General features: G+C 44.0%; 1 protein-coding gene across 2 annotated transcripts; it reads left to right on the plus strand.

The window, feature by feature from the left end:
• The first annotated feature begins 744 nt into the window (after window positions 1–744).
• On the plus strand, window positions 745–17,720 carry LOC146521123 (putative C-type lectin domain family 20 member A). Of its 2 annotated transcripts, XM_085154709.1 has the most exons (5): window positions 747–1,318; window positions 15,364–15,747; window positions 15,841–16,185; window positions 16,271–16,359; window positions 16,443–17,720. In XM_085154709.1, the coding sequence occupies exons 1-5, from the start codon at window positions 1,279–1,281 to the stop codon at window positions 16,530–16,532; spliced, it is 948 nt and encodes a 315-aa protein (XP_085010835.1). In that variant the 5' UTR covers window positions 747–1,278; the 3' UTR covers window positions 16,533–17,720. The 2 variants fall into 2 exon arrangements, with proteins under 2 accessions (XP_085010834.1, XP_085010835.1); XM_085154708.1 differs by having other exon boundaries at window positions 745–1,318; window positions 16,271–17,720.
• Window positions 17,721–18,518: the final 798 nt, after the last annotated feature.

An 18,518-nucleotide genomic window follows, 5' to 3' on the forward strand; every position in this document is an offset into this window, starting at 1 on the left:
AAGAGCTGCATCACACTCACTGACTCTCTGTCTGACTTTCATCTTCTCCTGTGACACTGTGCCTTGGATTTCTGAAATAACCCAAATCTTACTGAAAAGCACAGAGTCGCTGCTTTCAGTTTTTCAGGTTTTACAGATGCTGTTTCCTGTCTAAAGCCTGCGACTGGTTAGGATTTAGAGGCCTAAGCATTCCCATCCCTTAGGTTCACTAACAAACTGAATCATGGAGACACAGACTCTACAATCCTTCCTCACTTGTTCCTCCTAACAACTATGTCTGTTCCGAGAACCACGTCTGAGCTTATTTGCTTCTTTTCATATTTAACAGCTGATTTTCCTAATGATTTGCATGTTGGTGAAGCAGAATCATTTTAGCGTAACCTTGTGTGTGTTTCTTTAATCACTGAGGCACGTCATTTACAGAATTCCTGGTTTTTAAAAAGGACAGGTATGGTCACATGGCCAAAAATACCACAATATTTAGTTGTGGGAGTGACACCACTTCCAGAACTACATGTAGTTGTTTTATTGTCAATAAACATCTTTGAAACATGAGCATTATAAAATGCCTTGAAACATGTTAAATAAAAGTGTAACACTTTGGTGCCACTGCAAAAACATTTGATGACTGTATAGACTCAGAAAACTTGTTGCCTCAAAGGTTTTATAGAACATACCTGCATGTCCACGTGTTACCTTTCTGAAAATTGCAGATAGGCCCACTTGAAGATAACAAACATTTACATGTACAGTATTCAGTTTGAAGCATTAAATTTTCATGTTTAACAATTTTTCGTAAGATCTCCAATTAGAGAAGCTAAGGGGATAATCAATAAACTGGTCAGACCTCAGAACATACAATAATAGTTTAGATAAAAGTGTGTTTCTACAGAGAGGTCACTCCCTTCTGGTTTCCTCATTTGACAGTTAAATATATGAAAAGAACAAACAAAGACTTTCTTAAAAGTCAGCTTCAGTCAACAGAGGAGGAGATAAGCTGTCAGGTAAGATATGCATCATTAATCTAAAGTTATATTCTTGGATATGTTTATATTATATCCATTATTCTAAAATTTAGAAATGATGATTGAAACCATTTTCAAGACATGATAGTTTTGGAATATTTAAAAATTATTGAATAGAATTATTTCTGATATGCATATAAACTATATACTTAGCAAATTATTAGACTGGAGACAAGAAACTTTAAATAATAAACACTATCAATAATAATTACAGTACAATAATAATCATGATGACTATCTATTATACAGAAGAATGGAAGAAACCTGTTTACTGCTCATCCTGCTGCTCTCAGGTCAGTGATTTTAATATCTTAAAAATTTGAAATGTAGCCTATAAACACACAGAGACAGACTGATGTCATTTGGGTAATCAGATTACATGTACAGTTTTTTTTATTAACACATCAACCACAAGAACAGTTAGAAAATCTTTATCTCCTCGTACCACAACACCTGCATTAATGTCAAATTATCTTCCTTTGTTAATACTTGGATTTTGATTCATTGAATGACTTTTTGTTGTTGTTTATAATGATATCTATTGAACCAAATAGATTTTTAAGCTTTGGCTGTTGATTCGTGGCATTTCTACTGCTTTGGGAATAAATATTTTTTTCTCTTCAGTTCTTTTCCTCCTCATTCTTATTGTTACTGTTATTAACAACAAGCCAGCGTAAACCTATAGTTTGTCCCAAGCCCAGATAAAATGGTAAGATTATTTTCAGATCATTATTGACACCTGACGTCAAATCACTGCCAAATCAAATGTGGATAAGAATTTGAATTTCCATACAGGATGTGACCTGAGTTAACACTTGCTAATAACAGCACCATTAAAAACTGCTGGGCTTAGACAAAGGAGGAGGACAGGGGAATATGTGTAAATAGTGAGAGGTAAAGGCTGAGAGTAAGGATTTTAAATTTAGGGACTATGACTGTGAAGGGAAAGAACTGGCTGATATGCTTCAGAGAATGAAGGTACATACATTGGTACTGGTACTAAATAAGTTACTAAATTAGTTTCTGATCAACTTAATGATGTGTTTGAATTATTTATTTCTATTGTATGGTTGTCATCTTTGAAAGGTTTTGATTCCTGGGGTCAATTGGACCACAAACATAAAAGACTTAATAGAGTAGTAATAACAGATTAAAATGTCCTTTTATCATTTTCTCACAGGTTCTTGCATTAACATTATGCACAAAGTTTAACAAATAGTTTTTGTTGTTGTTGTTTTTACTTCTGTTTTGAAACCTTACATAATGATTTTAAAAACAATTTATCAAAAAAATAATGAATTTACTGGAGCCTTAAAATTAAGCATGCATCAACTGCAATCTTTAACCCTTTAAGACCTACCACAGAACCAAGTCCGCCAGAGGTTATATTATATTTTTACATGTTGTAGTGCCATTTTTGGGAGCATTTCAAGTTGATATACATCAATATAAACATTATAGACAACATTTTAATAATATGTCTACATTAAGTGCATAGTAATTACTTAAATTGCAAAAAAGTGCAATAAACTACAAAAAATTTTTTAAATCGTTTTTGTTTTTTAACATATATTTCTAATTAGAGAAATTTAAGAGGCTCATCCCTCAAAACTGTAAATACAAAAAAAGTTGCACAAAATAGTTTCCCACCACAGGAAATTTTTTTTAAGTGTCTTCATAGTTTTATTTTTGAAATACACCAGTTTTTATATACTGCAGGAAAAATGAAAATAAATATTATAATGCATATTTGAAAAAAAAGCAGCATATGCATCAAAACAAACTATTTCCAGCAGTGCAATATGAGTCCTAAGCATCCCAGAAACGACATAGAAAGTCATAAAGTCAAACATAACTTTTAAAAACACCAGTATAGGCTCATAAGGCCCTGATGGTAAAAAACTACATTTCCACAAAATGACGTCACTTCTGGTTTCGGGCAGGACATGGAGGACATACGATAGTTTGTGCTGATGGACGTAGGAAGTGTTATGAACAGCTGATCGGATCCGCAAAGCCTGTTTCTGGAATATTATGTTTTTGTTGCTGCAAGTGCTTTTTATGCAGTTTTTGCAAAGCTATATATGGAAGGAAACTTTGACCTAGGACAAGCTGATGGCATAAGATGTAAGTACATTCCTCTGGTTTCATATGCAAAAAAAATTATTGCGCTAGCTTACGTGGTTGCAGTGCTACCGGGATTTAAAAATAGTTCCGCAAAACGGAGCGTGCCCGCTCCGACCGGCTTTAAAGGGTTAAAAAGACTCAACTAACTACTTTTATAAGTTCAATATGAAAGTTCTCAGTCATCCAGGTCATCGTAGTCTAAGGAGCTTGGAATGAACTTGAGGTTCTTTAAGTTGCTTGAAGATGTTTCACCTCTCATCCGAGAAGCTTCTTCAGTTCTAGGGTCAAACGGCGGACCTAAGGAAATCACATAATAATTATAATAGATTGGATTTATATAGCGCTTTTCAAGGCACCCAAAGCGCTTTGCAATGCCACTATTCATTCATTCTCACATTCATACACTGGTGGAGGCAAGTTGTAGCCACAGCTGCCCTGGGGCAGATTGACAGAAGCGAGGCTGCCATATCGTGCCATCGGCTCCTCTGGCCAACGCCGGTAGGCGGTAGGGTAAAGTGTCTTGCCCAAGGGCACAACGACCAACACAGATCCCGGGGATTGAACCGGCGACCTTCGAGTTACAGATGCGCTTCCCACACCCGTTTTCATGCCTTGGCTCATGTGATTAGGTAGAGGATCGTCAGGAGGTCCTTTTGTCCCTCTTTGGGGGGACACTTCCACGGGACACTTCCAAATATTAAATCTGGGACTCGCCACCATTTGACCCTAGAACTGAAGAAGCTTCTCGGATGAAGGTGAAACGTCTTCAAGCTACTGAAAGAACTCCAGACGCTTTTCTTTCCAAGCTCCTTAGACTACAATGACCTGGATGACTGAGAACCTTCACAGACATATTGAACTTATAAAAGTAGTTATTGATATAATACAGGAACAGGACCAAAATGAAAAACCAGGGTTGTCAGATGGAAAAGAGGAGAGTAGTGGAGATTGAACAGAGGCAAAAGTTGTTGAAGACAAAAAACTTTCTGAAATGGGAGAAATCAGGCAATCGCCTAAAAACAGAACTGAACCGAGCAGGATACATTCAACATACAACCCCTTGGAAATCCCTTTAGTGATTCATTCCCCTTAAAAAACAAAAAAGAACAAAAGGCTCTTTCACATGTCCTTCCCCACATTTCACATGTCAGACCCTTCCCCATGTGTTAGCTGCTGACTGCTGAGTTCATGCCAATTGTGGGGGGATGGGGGGTTCTGATGTCATTAGCCGTATCTGGGCCCAAACTCTGCTGCGGGTTCCTAAGTCAAACGATCACTGCAGCATCACTGAAAGTTGAAAAACTGTCTAAATTATTTCATCTGTAATAAAATTATCAGGGTTGCTGCTATACAAGTTGTAACAATTAAGTTTTACATCCAGGCATCCATGAAAAAATAATTTATTAAATTTAAAGTTATAAGTTAGCAGGGCATTGGCTCGCTAGCTTCCATCTAAACATGATCAGTGTTGGTCAAGTTACTTGAAAAAAGTAATCAGTAACTAATTACTGATACTTCCCCCAAAAAGTAATCATCGTTACTTTGCCAATTACTTATTTTCAAAAGTAATTAATTACTTAGTTACTTTTTAAAAACATGATTTACACCCTGAATAGGTGATAAAACAAGAGATCCTTCAGGCCAATTCATCTTTTCCTGCATAATCCATCATACAAAATGTAATCAAATGAAAAAGTCTCTTTTTAAAACTTATCTTTTAACTTTATGCATCAAGCAAAAATTAAATTATATGCAAGATTCACTGACTGGAAGAAATTTGTTTAACATTTAAACCTATTTTCTGCACATTCCAGCACATAAAATAAAATATTTTTTGTGTTTACACTCAGTCTTTCAAATAAACGCAAGTGAAACATAGCAGAAAATAAATAAAATCAAAGACTAGCGGTCCTTTTGCTCTATTTTCACTTGTATAGTAGGAGTGGCGTAGGCGCAGGTGTGCCCTAGTGCAGGTGTGCCGCGGTGTTCAGTTGAAGAATCCGTGAGTTTCTCTGTGAATTTCACATTACGTGGTAGCGCGCTCGGTGCTTGCTCGGAAGTTATGGGGGTTTTTTTCACTGTAAAAAGAAGTTTTCTTCCCACGCAGTGACCAGCGGACGCTAATGTTTTTGTCACTTTTTATCAGTGTTGGGACTAACACGTTATTAAGTAACAGTTACAGTAACTACGTTATTATTGTGGTAAAAAGCACGGTAACTAGTTATTATGCCAAAATCAGGAACGCGTTAGTCGTTACTGGGATTTAGATAGGGTCGTTACTCGTTACTTCGTGTGGTGCTATCGCGGAGCTTCCACAGATTCAGTAACATTAGCAAGTGGTGTAGGTCAGCAGGGGGATGAGAGAAAGGGGAGGCAAAAGGAGAGACCCGAGGCGGCCGCCGGTCCGAGTGTGAACTGAACTTCAGGTAAGAAGTTATGGCCTACAGTCTATCTGGGTCAGATATAAACTGTCATGGTCCTGGGTCGGTGACCCAGCGCTTTGAGTTTGTTATTAGTGTTTTCTAGTTTATTTCTGATCTTGTATTGGTTGTTGGTGTTTGGTTGTGTTTATCTTCCCTACCTGCGTCTCCCTCGGTGCTCTGTTCATGTCCCCGTGTTGTTATGTAAAACAGTCTGTGTGTTTCCTGTTTTACTTTGTAGGGTTGTGTCTCGTTATGTCCATTAGTTCCAGCTGTGTCCCCGCCTGTCTGCCATTTCCTGATTACCTGGTGTGTGTATTTATAGTGGGTGTCGGTCTGTGTTCGTCGTCGGCTCGTCTGTGTTTCATGGTGTCTGTTCCTCGTCTGCGTCTCTCTGCCTCCCACCCCATTTGTATGATCCGGTTTGTTATTTAGCTCACCCAGTTTAGGTTATGTTCTGTCCTGCCTTCAGTTCTGTTATTTGTACACTGTAAATTAAACCCTCACTCTCATCATCATATCGGCTGTCTGCATTTTGGGTCCTCCGTTTCCTCCACACCACACGGCTCACCCCGCCAGCCGTGACAGTACGAGCCGACCACAAGATGGATCCAGCAGCTTTGTCTGGGGAGAGCGACCTCGCACGCATCCAACGCCTGATGGACTGGGTAACCCACACCACCAACGCAAGTGCGAAGGTGGTGGGGTTAAAAGCCATCGAGGCGATCCTGGAAGGAAATTCCTACCTCTGCCGGTTCAAGGGACTTTCGGAGTTAATTCGCAACCTGCATAAAGCCCGGGAGGTGGTGCAAGCTCGGGAATCCACAGACTTTGTCCGGCAGCAGCGGACTACGGCCGCCCCGGATCAGCCACGTCAGCTTCTCCCGCCGGAGGTTTTGCCCGGGCCGCCGGAGGTTTTGCCCGGGCCGCCGGAGGTTTTGCCCGGGCCGCCGGAGGTTTTGCCCGGGCCGCCGGAGGTTTTGCCCGGCCCGCCGGAGGTTTTGCCCGGCCCGCCGGAGTCGTCCGCAGGGAGGAGGCGATGATCGCGCCGTCGGCGCGTCACCCCACAGCTGGATATCAGGACTATAGCACTGCAGGCTGTGGTGAGTGAGAAGGACCCTTTTTCTGTTTTGGACTGTGTGACGGTTTATACCGGGGCTGTGTTTTTTGAGCCTGCTGCACAGCCGCAAGCTCGTTTAGCTGCACAGCCGCAAGCTCGTTTAGCTGCACAACAGCATTCAGCTCGGCCCCCGGTATCCCCACTAGCCCAGTCATCATTGCCATCTTCACCGACTCCCTCTGTACAGGAGGCTGCGTCTCTGCCTCCCATTTTGGACTCTTTTTTTAAGTATTTTTTGCAGAGAGACAAACCACACAATCCTGAAAACACTCCTCAAGAGCTGGCCAGTTCTGAGATGCACTCCAGGGCCTCCCCAGAGGCTGGGTTTCAGCCCCCAGCAGACTCTGGACCCCTGGAGGTAAAGAAGCCAGCTGAGGACTGCACCCGGCTGTCGCTGCCTGAGCTGAGTCAATGCTCGGTGCAGCTGCAGTCAGCTTTGTTCCTGCCAGAGGCCCGTGCGCCTGCTGGTTCTGATCTGTTCCTGCCAGAGGCCCGTGCGCCTGCTGGTTCTGATCTGTTCCTGCCAGAGGCCCGTGCGCCTGCTGGTTCTGATCTGTTCCTGCCAGAGGCCCGTGCGCCTGCTGGTTCTGATTTGTTCCTGCCAGAGGCCCGTGCGCTTGCTGGTTCTGATCCGTTCCTGCCAGAGGCCCGTGCGCCTGCTGGTTCTGATTTGTTCCTGCCAGAGGCCCGTGCGCCTGCTGGTTCTGATCCGTTCCTGCCAGAGGCCCGTGTGCCTGCTGGTTCTGATCCGTTCCTGCCAGAGGCCCGTGCGCCTGCTGGTTCTGATCCGTTCCTGCCAGAGGCCCCTGCACCTGCTGGTTCTGTTCTGCGCCTGCCAGAGGTCTCCGCGCCTGCTGGGTCTGTTTTGCGCCCGCCAGAGGTCTCCGCGCCTGCTGGTTCTGTTCTGCGCCTGCCAGAGGTCTCCGCGCCTGCTGGTTCTGTTCTGCGCCTGCCAGGGGCCCCTGTGCCCGCTGGTCCTGTGACTATTCTCGCTGGAGGGCCCGAGGAGCCCGTCCAGCCCCCTGTCCCGTCGGCTGGAGGGCCCGAGGAGCCCGTCCAGCCTCCTGTCCCGTCAGCTGGAGGGCCCGAGGAGCCCGTCCAGCCTCCTGTCCCGTCAGCTGGAGGGCCCGAGGAGCCCGTTCAGCCTCCTGTCTCGTCCGCTGGAGGGCCCGAGGAGCCCGTCCAGCCGCCTGTCCCGTCCGCTGGAGGGCCCGAGGAGCCCGTCCAGCCGCCTGTACCGTCCGCTGGAGGGCCCGAGGAGCCCGTCCAGCCTCCTGTCTCGTCCGCTGGAGGGCCCGGGGAGCCCGTCCAGCCGCCTGCCTCGTCCGCTGGAGGGCCCGAGGAGCCCGTCCAGCCTCAAGACTCGTCCGCTGGAAGGCCCGAGGAGCCCGTCCAGCCTCAAGACTCGTCCGCTGGAGGGCCCGAGGAGCCCGTCCAGCCCCAAGACTCGTCCGCTGGAGGGCCCGAGGAGCCCGTCCAGCCCCAAGACTCGTCAGCTGGAGGTTCAGGAGAACCCAGCCTGCTTCCTGCCTCGTCAGCTGGAGGGCCCGAGGAGCCCGTCCAGTCTTCTGCCTCGTCAGCTGGAGGGCCCGAGGAGCCCGTCCAGTCTTCTGCCTCGTCAGCTGGAGGGCCCGAGGAGCCCATCCAGTCTTCTGCCTCGTCAGCTGGAGGGCCCGAGGAGCCCGTCCAGCCGCCAGCTGCAGCCTCATCATCATCCTCGCCGGCTGCCGCTCCATCCACGCCGCCGGCAGCAACAGCGGCTTCATCTACACCGCCGGCAGCAGCAGCGGCTTCATCCTCGCCAGCTGCGGCCTCCGTGTCTTCATCTACACCGCCGGCAGCAGCAGCGGCTTCATCCTCGCCAGCTGCGGCCTTCGTGTCTTCGTCCTCGCCAGCTGCGGCCTCCGTGTCTTCGTCCTCGCCAGCTGCGGCCTCCGTGTCTTCGTCCTCGCCAGCTGCGGCCTCCGTGTCTTCATCCTCGCCAGCTGCAGCCTCCGTGTCTTCATCCTCGCCAGCTGCAGCCCCGGCTTCATCGTCGCCTGGTCCAGCTCCGGCTTCATCGTCGCCTGGTCCAGCTCCGGCTTCATCGTCGCCTGGTCCAGCTCCGGCTTCATCGTCGCCTGGTCCAGCCTCTGCATCAGCTTCGCCTGGTCCAGCCTCTGCATCCGCCTCGCCTGGTCCAGCCTCTGCATCCGCCTCGCCTGGTCCAGCTCCGGCTGCATCCGTCTCGCCTGGTCCAGCTCCGGCTGCATCCGCCTCGCCTGGTCCAGCTCCGGCTGCATCCGCCTCGCCTGGTCCAGCTCCGGCTTCCTCCGCCTCCCCTGGTCCAGCCTCTGCATCCGCCTCGCCTGGTCCAGCCTCTGCATCCGCCTCGTCTGGTCCAGCCTCTGCATCCGCTTCGTCTGGTCCAGCCTCTGCATCCGCTTCGTCTGGTCCAGCGAAGGCCACGCAGCCTTCAGGTTCCCAACTGCCGCCTCAACATCGTCGGTCATCTGCCGGGCCGCGTGTTGGGCATCTTCGCCGCCGCGGCCGGCCTCGGGAACTGTTTTCTCGCCGCCGCCGCCGTCCGCACGGTCGGCCCCCTGAACTGTTTCCCCGTCGTTGCCGCTGCCTTCCGCGCGGTCGGCCCCCTGAACTGTTTCCCCGTCGTTGCCACTGCCTTCCGCACGGTCGGCCCCCGGAACTGCACTGTTTTGGCCTCCGGCGCTGTCGGCCTCCGGGTCGGCCCCCTGACCTTGTCCGTCTGGGCCATTTTGGACTCTGTCCCTCCGTCCTGGACCCCCGCCGCCCGCCCTGGTCGGGTCGTTTTCCGTTTCTTGGGTTTTGGGGGGGGGGTTTTGTGTTTCTGTTGGGCTGTCTGGAGCCAGCCCTTGAGGGGGGGGTACTGTCATGGTTCTGGGTCGGTGACCCAGCGCTTTGAGTTTGTTATTAGTGTTTTCTAGTTTATTTCTGATCTTGTATTGGTTGTTGGTGTTTGGTTGTGTTTATCTTCCCTACCTGCGTCTCCCTCGGTGCTCTGTTCATGTCCCCGTGTTGTTATGTAAAACAGTCTGTGTGTTTCCTGTTTTACTTTGTAGGGTTGTGTCTCGTTATGTCCATTAGTTCCAGCTGTGTCCCCGCCTGTCTGCCATTTCCTGATTACCTGGTGTGTGTATTTATAGTGGGTGTCGGTCTGTGTTCGTCGTCGGCTCGTCTGTGTTTCATGGTGTCTGTTCCTCGTCTGCGTCTCTCTGCCTCCCACCCCATTTGTATGATCCGGTTTGTTATTTAGCTCACCCAGTTTAGGTTATGTTCTGTCCTGCCCTCAGTTCTGTTATTTGTACACTGTAAATTAAACCCTCACTCTCATCATCATATCGGCTGTCTGCATTTTGGGTCCTCCGTTTCCTCCACACCACACGGCTCACCCCGCCAGCCGTGACATAAACCAAGTTTAGGTGGAGTTTATTTTCGTTTTTCTGACTTTTTCCGTACTGCGTACTAGCTAGCATGACGGAGTTTCTATACAGCTGGGTGGGTGCTATGATGTTAATGATGTTGAACTTTATTTTGTTCATAAGGTTAATTATTAGAGTTGCCAATCGTTCCGTAAAAAACAGAATCGTCTCGTATTCAGAGAAAATATTGCGCGTTTCGTATTGAGGTGAAAAGGAACGCAGTTTGTCCAGTACTTCAGCTACAATGAAAAAGACACAAATCTGGAGTTTTTCTGTCTTTGCTGCACAGCTGCCTCTTCTTCTCTCATTCTCTCCCTCCCTCTCCTGTTTCTACTTCAATCATGAAAACTGATCAATGACCAGCTGATCGGCTCTCTTGTTTGTTTATCGCCCACTTTGCGCCAGAAAGAGGAAACCAGTGGAGGTCACGTTAAACAACAGCAGCATGTTTAAGCTTGATCAGCTGTTGTTAGAATTTATTTAATATTAGTTTCTAGTATCAGCTGATGTTTGCTGGAGCCACAACTGTAAAAGCTGCTGGTCATGATATCGGTTTGGTTATCTGGTGAGAGGGAAACATGAAGATGAAACCAGGAGATGTCCTTACTGAATCACCAGAGCTGAACAGGTGATGGAGAAACAGGTTTACCTTTTAGGACATGAATGAGTTGAAGGGAAGTTATGAACTGTTTCTGAGAGACAAATAACAAATAACAAATAACACAAACCAGAAGGTTGCCGGTTCGAGCCCCGGCTCGGACACACTCGGTATTATGTCCGTGGTCAAGACTCTTCACCTACCGCCTACTGGTGATGGTCAGAGGAGCCGATGGTGCGATATGGCAGCCTAGCCTCTGTCATTCTTTCCCAGGGCATGCAATCCATTATTATTTAAACCAACTGTTAACTGTATATTTCTGTACATTTACGTATAATGATTCATATTGCCACATTCATTGACCTTGTTTATAGGTAATTTCATTGTTTGATCACGTTAGAATGTTCCTAATTTAATGTCTAAAAGCAATTGGAAAAGGCAGAATCCCATGTAAAATTAGCGCAACAAACTCTATTTTCATTACTGAAAATAACCGTATTTTCATGAGAAAGCTATTTTCTGTTATTTTACGGTAGTATTTTGGCGCCCCAGCTGCTGGAATATTACAGTTTTTTTAAGATGTTTTTTTTACAGTGTAGGGCATTAACAGCGAAAAGGGGGGCACAAGGAAATACTTTTCTTTCTTATTCTCATTTAAAATGTCTCGCTTTTAAAAAATAATTATCTGAATCTTATAACAAACAATTGATAGATTGATACATATATATACCATCAAAAAAGTGTACATCACTGTCCCAACAGTGTTTGTTTTCATTCAAAGGCTTGATGATTTTTCTTATAATGGCGGGCCGGTCTCTAGTCAAAATGCCCGGGCCGATTTTTTGTCCCAGTCCAGCCCTGTATGCAGCTCATCTGCAGTCTGGTGTTGCCTACATCTTCGTATTCGGAAGGCAGAATTTCCGAGTTCTGAGTACAATCGAAGCACCACGACTGCAGTTTTTGTGTTGGATGTAAAAAGCGCACATGACGCTGTGACGTAGGCTAGAATCATAGCAGCGGTCAACAACGGTCCAGGCGTGGGGTTTCTCTCGTGGAAATATGCATATTATTTTTTCCTTTCTTTTGGTAGGTGGCACAGTGCACTTGTGGCAAGTAAGCAAGCTAGAAGACTGGCAAAGTTATGGAAGCAACACATTAACAAGAGAATTCTGAGTAAAACCAAAGTTACTTTCCCTAGTAACTAGTTACTTTGAAAGTAACGAGTAACTTGAAGTAACTGAGTTACTTTTGATAGAAGTAACTAGTAATGTAACTAAGTTACTAATTTAAAGTAACTTACCCAACACTGCTTTTTATGGACTCAAACTCAAAGTAAGGTCAGTACTTCCACGCTTTAAACAATGCACGCTCATACTCTCTCCCGCACTCGATATATTATCCATTGTTGATCTACACAGCTGTTGTCACGAACGTGGCACTCGCTTACGTCATTGTCATGAGACATTCTCACAAGAAAATCACGGTTTTAGTAACGCAGTAACGCAGCATGCTTACGGGTAAGTAACAGTAATCTAATAACGTTTTTGCAATAGTAATCCCTTACTTTACTCGTTACTTGAAAAACTAATCGTAACACGTTACTGCCCATCTCTGGTCCTGATTACAGTTTTTCTCAGTTGGTTTGTTGCTTTTCTCACATAACTATTAACATTTGAACAGCAGTTAGTGTATTTCTCAAAACAATTGGTGCAAACTGCAAAACCCAGTGGATAACATGTAAAAACAGGTCACTTGCTCAAAATCTTTAATCCATTCCTCAAAAGCAAGTATTCATGTCAACGAAACTGCCAGTGTCATCAAAATGATACGTTTTGACATCTTTATGAAAAAGATAGTCAAATGGCTTTGTCATTTTTTCATTATGACAGTTCACAGTATTCTCTCAGTGTTTTCCAATGCCAAAAGGTCATCACCTGAAAATGCTCAAGACAGAAATGTACACTTTTTGTACAGCTAATTACAGTAAAATCCACAGTACAGTTAGACATTCCTGTAGTTAGTGGAGTAAGTGAGTTTAAGGCAGTGAATACGTATGTTTCACATTTTTACTGTGTAGGCTGTTTGTAATTCTACAACATTGTGCAAAAGAAAAATACTCTACAGTCACTTATTTAGAATAATTATAAAAAAAACCCTTTTGGTAGAGCTGTGCACGGATGTGAACAATATAACAGTACATATTGTAACTGAATATACGCAAATCATTCTGGCACATCCAGACGTTCCTGTTTGTCTGGCCACATAATTTCATCTACATCAAAACAGATATCATCCCTTGCAATGCAGCGAGGAAAGTATCTCCTGGAGTGGCGAATCCACCCTCTGCATGACTCTGTGATGTCGTCTCATGCTGCATCCATGGCTGCTAGCAGGGCCATTTGTGCATGTGAATGTTGGTCATAAACCTTCCACCTCCAGGCAGAGAAAATCTCCTCTATTGGATTAAGAAATGGGGAGCAGGGAGGGAGATGTTAAACCAGCATTATGTCATGCACTGCAAACCAATGTCTGACCAGATGTGAGTGGTGAAAGCGGACATTATCCCACACAACAACGTACTTGTTGAGTTGGCCTCCACCCCTCTCATTCTCAGGGACTATGTCCCTGTAAAGAGTGTTTAAAAAAGTCAAGAGATGCTGTGTATTGTATGGACCAAAAAGGGGAACATCAGTGAGGATGCCATTGTCTGAGATGGCTGCATACATTGTAACATTCCCACCGCACCGGTCTAGGACATCAGTGGCTGCTCTTCGTCCAATGTGATTTCTTCCACGACTTCTGCCTTTGGCCAGGTTGAAACCCACCTCATCAACATATGTGAATGTGTGCAGTGGTTCCCTGGCTTCCAGCTACTTTTACACATTTTAGAGCGAGAGAGAGAGAGAGAGAGAGAGAGAGAGAGAGAGAGAGAGAGAGAAAGACAGAAATGTAACAACTTTTTCTGTGTAACATAATGCATTTTGTATGTTCTGTGAATATATGTACAGAATTGCTAGTCTATTGCTAAGCATAAAACTACACAAAGTAAAACAGTTTACAGTGCTGAACATTAGAGTATACATAGAAGGCATGTTTAACCCGTACATACTGGTGACCAATCTCCTTCACTCTTTAACTTTTCTGTTCAAATGGCACTTTGTACAATTATTTCATGCACATTACTTTTCTCTTGAGAACTCTGTCCATTGTTGCAATTGACACAGATGCAGTATTGCCAAATACACCATTATCCTCTATCCTCTTTGGATTTCTTTCAACTTTATTGCATTGTTTGCAATCACCATTGCACAAATGGCTTCCTCTTGCTGCGGGGTAAAAGGGGGCCGTCTTCCACCTCTGCAAGGTTGCTGTTCAATCCTTTGTGGTGCAGATTACAGTAAAATTACAGTAATGCACACTAAACATGAGATATTATGAGATGTTGGATTACTGTCCCATACTATACATACCTGTTCTCCCTATGAAATGTTTGAATGATTGAATTCACAGTGGTTCTTCCGACATTTGGTTGCGCCCTCTGACCAGCCTCATCCATTGTGAGGCTGTGATTGACAACATGGTCAACAAATGTTGCCCTAATTTTATTAGGAATCTGCCTAATGTATTTGGCGTCTTCTCCCTCTTTCCCTGTTTTGTCCCCCCTGCATCCTCACCCCTCTTCCACGATGCTGAACTTCCATTTCTGCGTCACAGAATTCTAGAAATGGTGCACACAATGTCCTGCTCAGTTCAGATATGCTTGCCAATTGAGGGTCATGGGATTGATCCATGAGTGACTGTGAACAACTGGCTTGTCATTGGTTACAACTAATACTTTACACACCTCCTCATTAGTAGCAGTCTGTTCACCAAGTTAGAGACTCAAGAGTCTGGATTAGTGTATTGGAGCACAGTGTCCTGTTTAATTTTTTGCTCTTTAGTTTCACTTTTGTTGCAATAACTGGACTACATGAATTTTCTCATTGTTATTGTTTTAGATGTGATTGTTAACCAAGCAGGTATTGGAAGAATAAGCAAAGATTGGACCCAGAAGCAGACTTCACGGAGGCGAAAGCGTAAACTCAAAAGCAGCTTTATTGCTGCCTCAAAAGAAAAACAATACAAAAAAGATACTGAGATAATATGAACTAAACTCATGGAGAGGCACACAGGGAAGAAGCACACAGCATGAGGGATGACACAACAACAAACAGGGGATGACAGAGGACTAAAATACATGACTTAGTAATCAGGAAATGGGAGACAGAAGGGAAACACAGCTGGCACTAATTAGTGATGAGATGGGGAACAGAGGCTGAGCATAGAGCAGAAATGTCAAAATAAAACAGGAAGTACACGACTGACAGAGACCCACACTAGACAAATGGTTTGAACCAAGAAATGTAATAAACCAAACATCATACAAATGAAAGGACAGAAATCTATTAAAAATGTAATTAGTAAAAGTAAAATACTTGAAAAAAATCTATGGAAGTACTAAATAAAGCATTTATACATTGTTATTTCTTGCCTCTGGTTAGGTTGCAAACAGTATAACTATTTAAAGGGGTTAAATTTTTAAGTCTTTTTCCAAGGATTCTTCTAACATTTTCCATTTTCCACAATAAAATTTCAGGAGGACTTTCCACTCTTCCTCCCCACTCCAGAGAATACCACTTTGTGAACCAGAAAATGACCTGGACTGAAGCTCAGAGTTACTGCAGAGAACACTTCACTGACTTGGTCACCATCTACAACAGCAACATCAACCAGCTGCTTTTCTCAATTTCACCAAGGATCAATGATTGGGCTTGGATAGGGCTCTATGATGATCGTTACAGCTGGAAGTGGTCCATGGAGGGAAAACTTTTTTATGTTGGCAGTAAACATGAATTTTTGATCTGGGCTAACGGCCAACCAGACTGTGCATATGCAAAGGAATACTGTGTGGCTCTTCAGGGACAAACACAGATGAATGATAGACCCTGTGGAGATTCTTACCCTTTCCTGTGTTACAATGGTAGGAAAAAGATTTGTTGGCATAGTTTCCCTACAATTTTATGAGAATCATAATGTGTGTCTCAAAATGAATCCTTTGTTGAATCTTTTACAGCCAGCAGTACAAGTTACATTTTAGTGAAGGAGAGCCGCTCCTGGTCAGCGGCTCAGTCGTACTGCAGGACATACCACACAGACCTGACCAGTATAAGAAGCAAAGAGGAGAAATCCAACATCACACTCACTTTGAATGGATCAGGGATTCAGTATGTGTGGATTGGCTTCTACAGGGATCCCTGGGCCTTCTGGTCTGACAACACAACCTCCACATTCACTAACTGGATGTCTTCTGAGCCTAATAACTACGGTTCAGTTGAATACTGTGGAGATTTGCATTTAATGTCAGGGAAATTGAATGATGGCAACTGTGGCAGCAGACTCTCCTTTTTCTGTTTCAAAGGTGAGGTCCAGAATGCAAACACTGTAAGATCCTGTCATCATGTAAAACACTAATGTTTGTGTTTTTATATGTGGTTCATTTTTAGCAGTGACAAAGCAAACAGTGCTGAAAATGAAGCTTCAGTCAGAGGCAGACATGCACAGAACAGAGATCCAGCAGCAGGTTTCACAGCAGGTCAGCAGTTCAGTCACAAACACAAACTTGACACAAGTTCAAACTATGCTTCATGTTTTTCATCATCTGCACATTTTGTCCAGCTGTCAGGCCTCATGCTGTCAAAAGGACTGACAGACTTCAGGATTCGTTGGAGGAAAGTCCAGAGTTACCGTGACGACCATGAAGTCTGACTGGACTGAACTACTTCATGTGTGAAGTTAATAACATGCTGTGCTGAGTTGTCTCATCCTTTAAATCTTTCAATATTTCAGAGTGTAAAGTTTCACCAACAGCTCATTTGTTCAGCTGCAGTTGTAGTTTGGTAGAAATTCTTTAATCAGAGGTCCACTCACTGGTTTTCCTCATAGGCTCTAGTCTCTTGTTTTGTTTGCAGCGTCTCTTTCAACACTTTAGACTCTGTCCTTCTGTGGACGTCACTGCACAGGCTTTGTCTGTGTGAAGTTTATTAGGATCCATAGTTCTGTTTCATCTGACAGCAACCTCTGCTGACTTACACAAATGATGGAGAAAAAAGTGATGAGACTCAGAGATCTGCTTGAGGAGGTCAGGGTGGACAAGAAAACATTGTACTGTTTATGTCCTGTTTCTACTTCTACTGTTTGAAAACTCTAACAGCCATGAATTCAGTTCAATTCAATTCAATTTTACTTATATAGCACCAAAATAAGTCACCTCAACATGCTTTATATTGTAAGGTAGACCCTACAATAATAAATTCAGAGAAAAAAAAAACAACAATCATATGACCCCCTATGAGCAAGCACTTTGGCGACAGTGGGAAGGAAAAACTCCCTTTTAACAGGAAGAAACCTTTGGTAGAACCAGGCTCAGGGAGGGGCGGGGCCATCTGCTGGGACCGGTTGGGGTGAGAGAAGGAAGACATGATAAAGACATGCTGTGGAAGAGAGACAGAGATTAAACAACTGATTGAACAATTAACAGCTATCAATGAGACCATAACAGTCCCAGACCTTACCTGATATAAATGTGGATCATCGTTTTCAATGGAGTGCAGCTGCAAAGCATGCTGGATGTCCTCGTATCTGACACTTTAATTTGACTGTCACTTTGGAGGCACAGACAAAGTCACAGTCATTCTAGTAAGAACTGCAGGTGGTGGGTAAAGTTTGTGCTGGTGTTGCCATAGTTACTGTTGTGATCTTAGTTTTGACGTGTATTTTCGCCTGTGTTGACATGTTTGTCTACTTTTTGTTTTTGTAGCTTTCAGCTTTCTTCATGATATATTTGAAAGGGTTTTAATGTTTTCTGTGGTTTCATTCATGTTTTTGTGTGTTACAAATAATACACAGCTATTTGGGTTGAAAACGATGAATCCATGTAGACAGGTATAGAAAAAGTAATACAAAATGAGAAAGATATATTAAAATAGTAAGTAAACAGAACGCTCAAACCATTATTTATTGCCTTTTATAGATTCATTTCTTATTTAATAATGAAATTTGACTTCAACAAGTTTATATTTTGTCAATATTGACATCTTTGTTTGTTTCATTAGCTTAGCTGGAGTGACCTTAATTTGTGGTGTAGGTAATTTGATTGTACTTTTCTGTTAATAAATGAATGAGTCATTTGTGTGTTTTGACACTGAGTGATAAATCAGGTGAAATTGCTACAAATCCATGAAAGTAAAGCTAGTTTGACACTGAAGTTTTTTTGTTTCTTTTGTTTTTTATCCATCTGTGTAAGTTTGAGGTCCATGTCAAAATCAAAGGCATTCATATGTAAAGGACCTTAAGTTATATTTTAGTTATGAGTCATGGGTGTTGCGCTTATGCTTTATAGTAGAGTTTTGTTTAATAGATCACTTTTCACCAATGGTAGTAAAAGTTCCAATCTCAGTATCCCTGCTTAGACATGATTTACTTATTTACACCCAGGAGAAAGACCTGGGTTTAATTAGCTAACTTGTACTACTTGTTAAGTTACTCGGATGTTACTCTGTAAAATGATCTGAAACACGCTGTCTCATAATAAAAACCTGAGGCTACAGCCCTACACACCAACAAATCCCTCTCCTAATGAGGCCACGTGTTCTTTCTCTGTTAGGTATAATAATAACAATTGCATTGCATTTGCATTTATATAGCGCTTTTCGGACCCCTCAAAGTGCTTTACAATGCCACTATTCATTCACT

This window comes from Neolamprologus multifasciatus, chromosome 3 (genome assembly GCF_963576455.1).
Source record: "Neolamprologus multifasciatus chromosome 3, fNeoMul1.2, whole genome shotgun sequence".
In the NCBI taxonomy this organism is placed as follows: Eukaryota; Metazoa; Chordata; class Actinopteri; order Cichliformes; family Cichlidae; genus Neolamprologus; species Neolamprologus multifasciatus.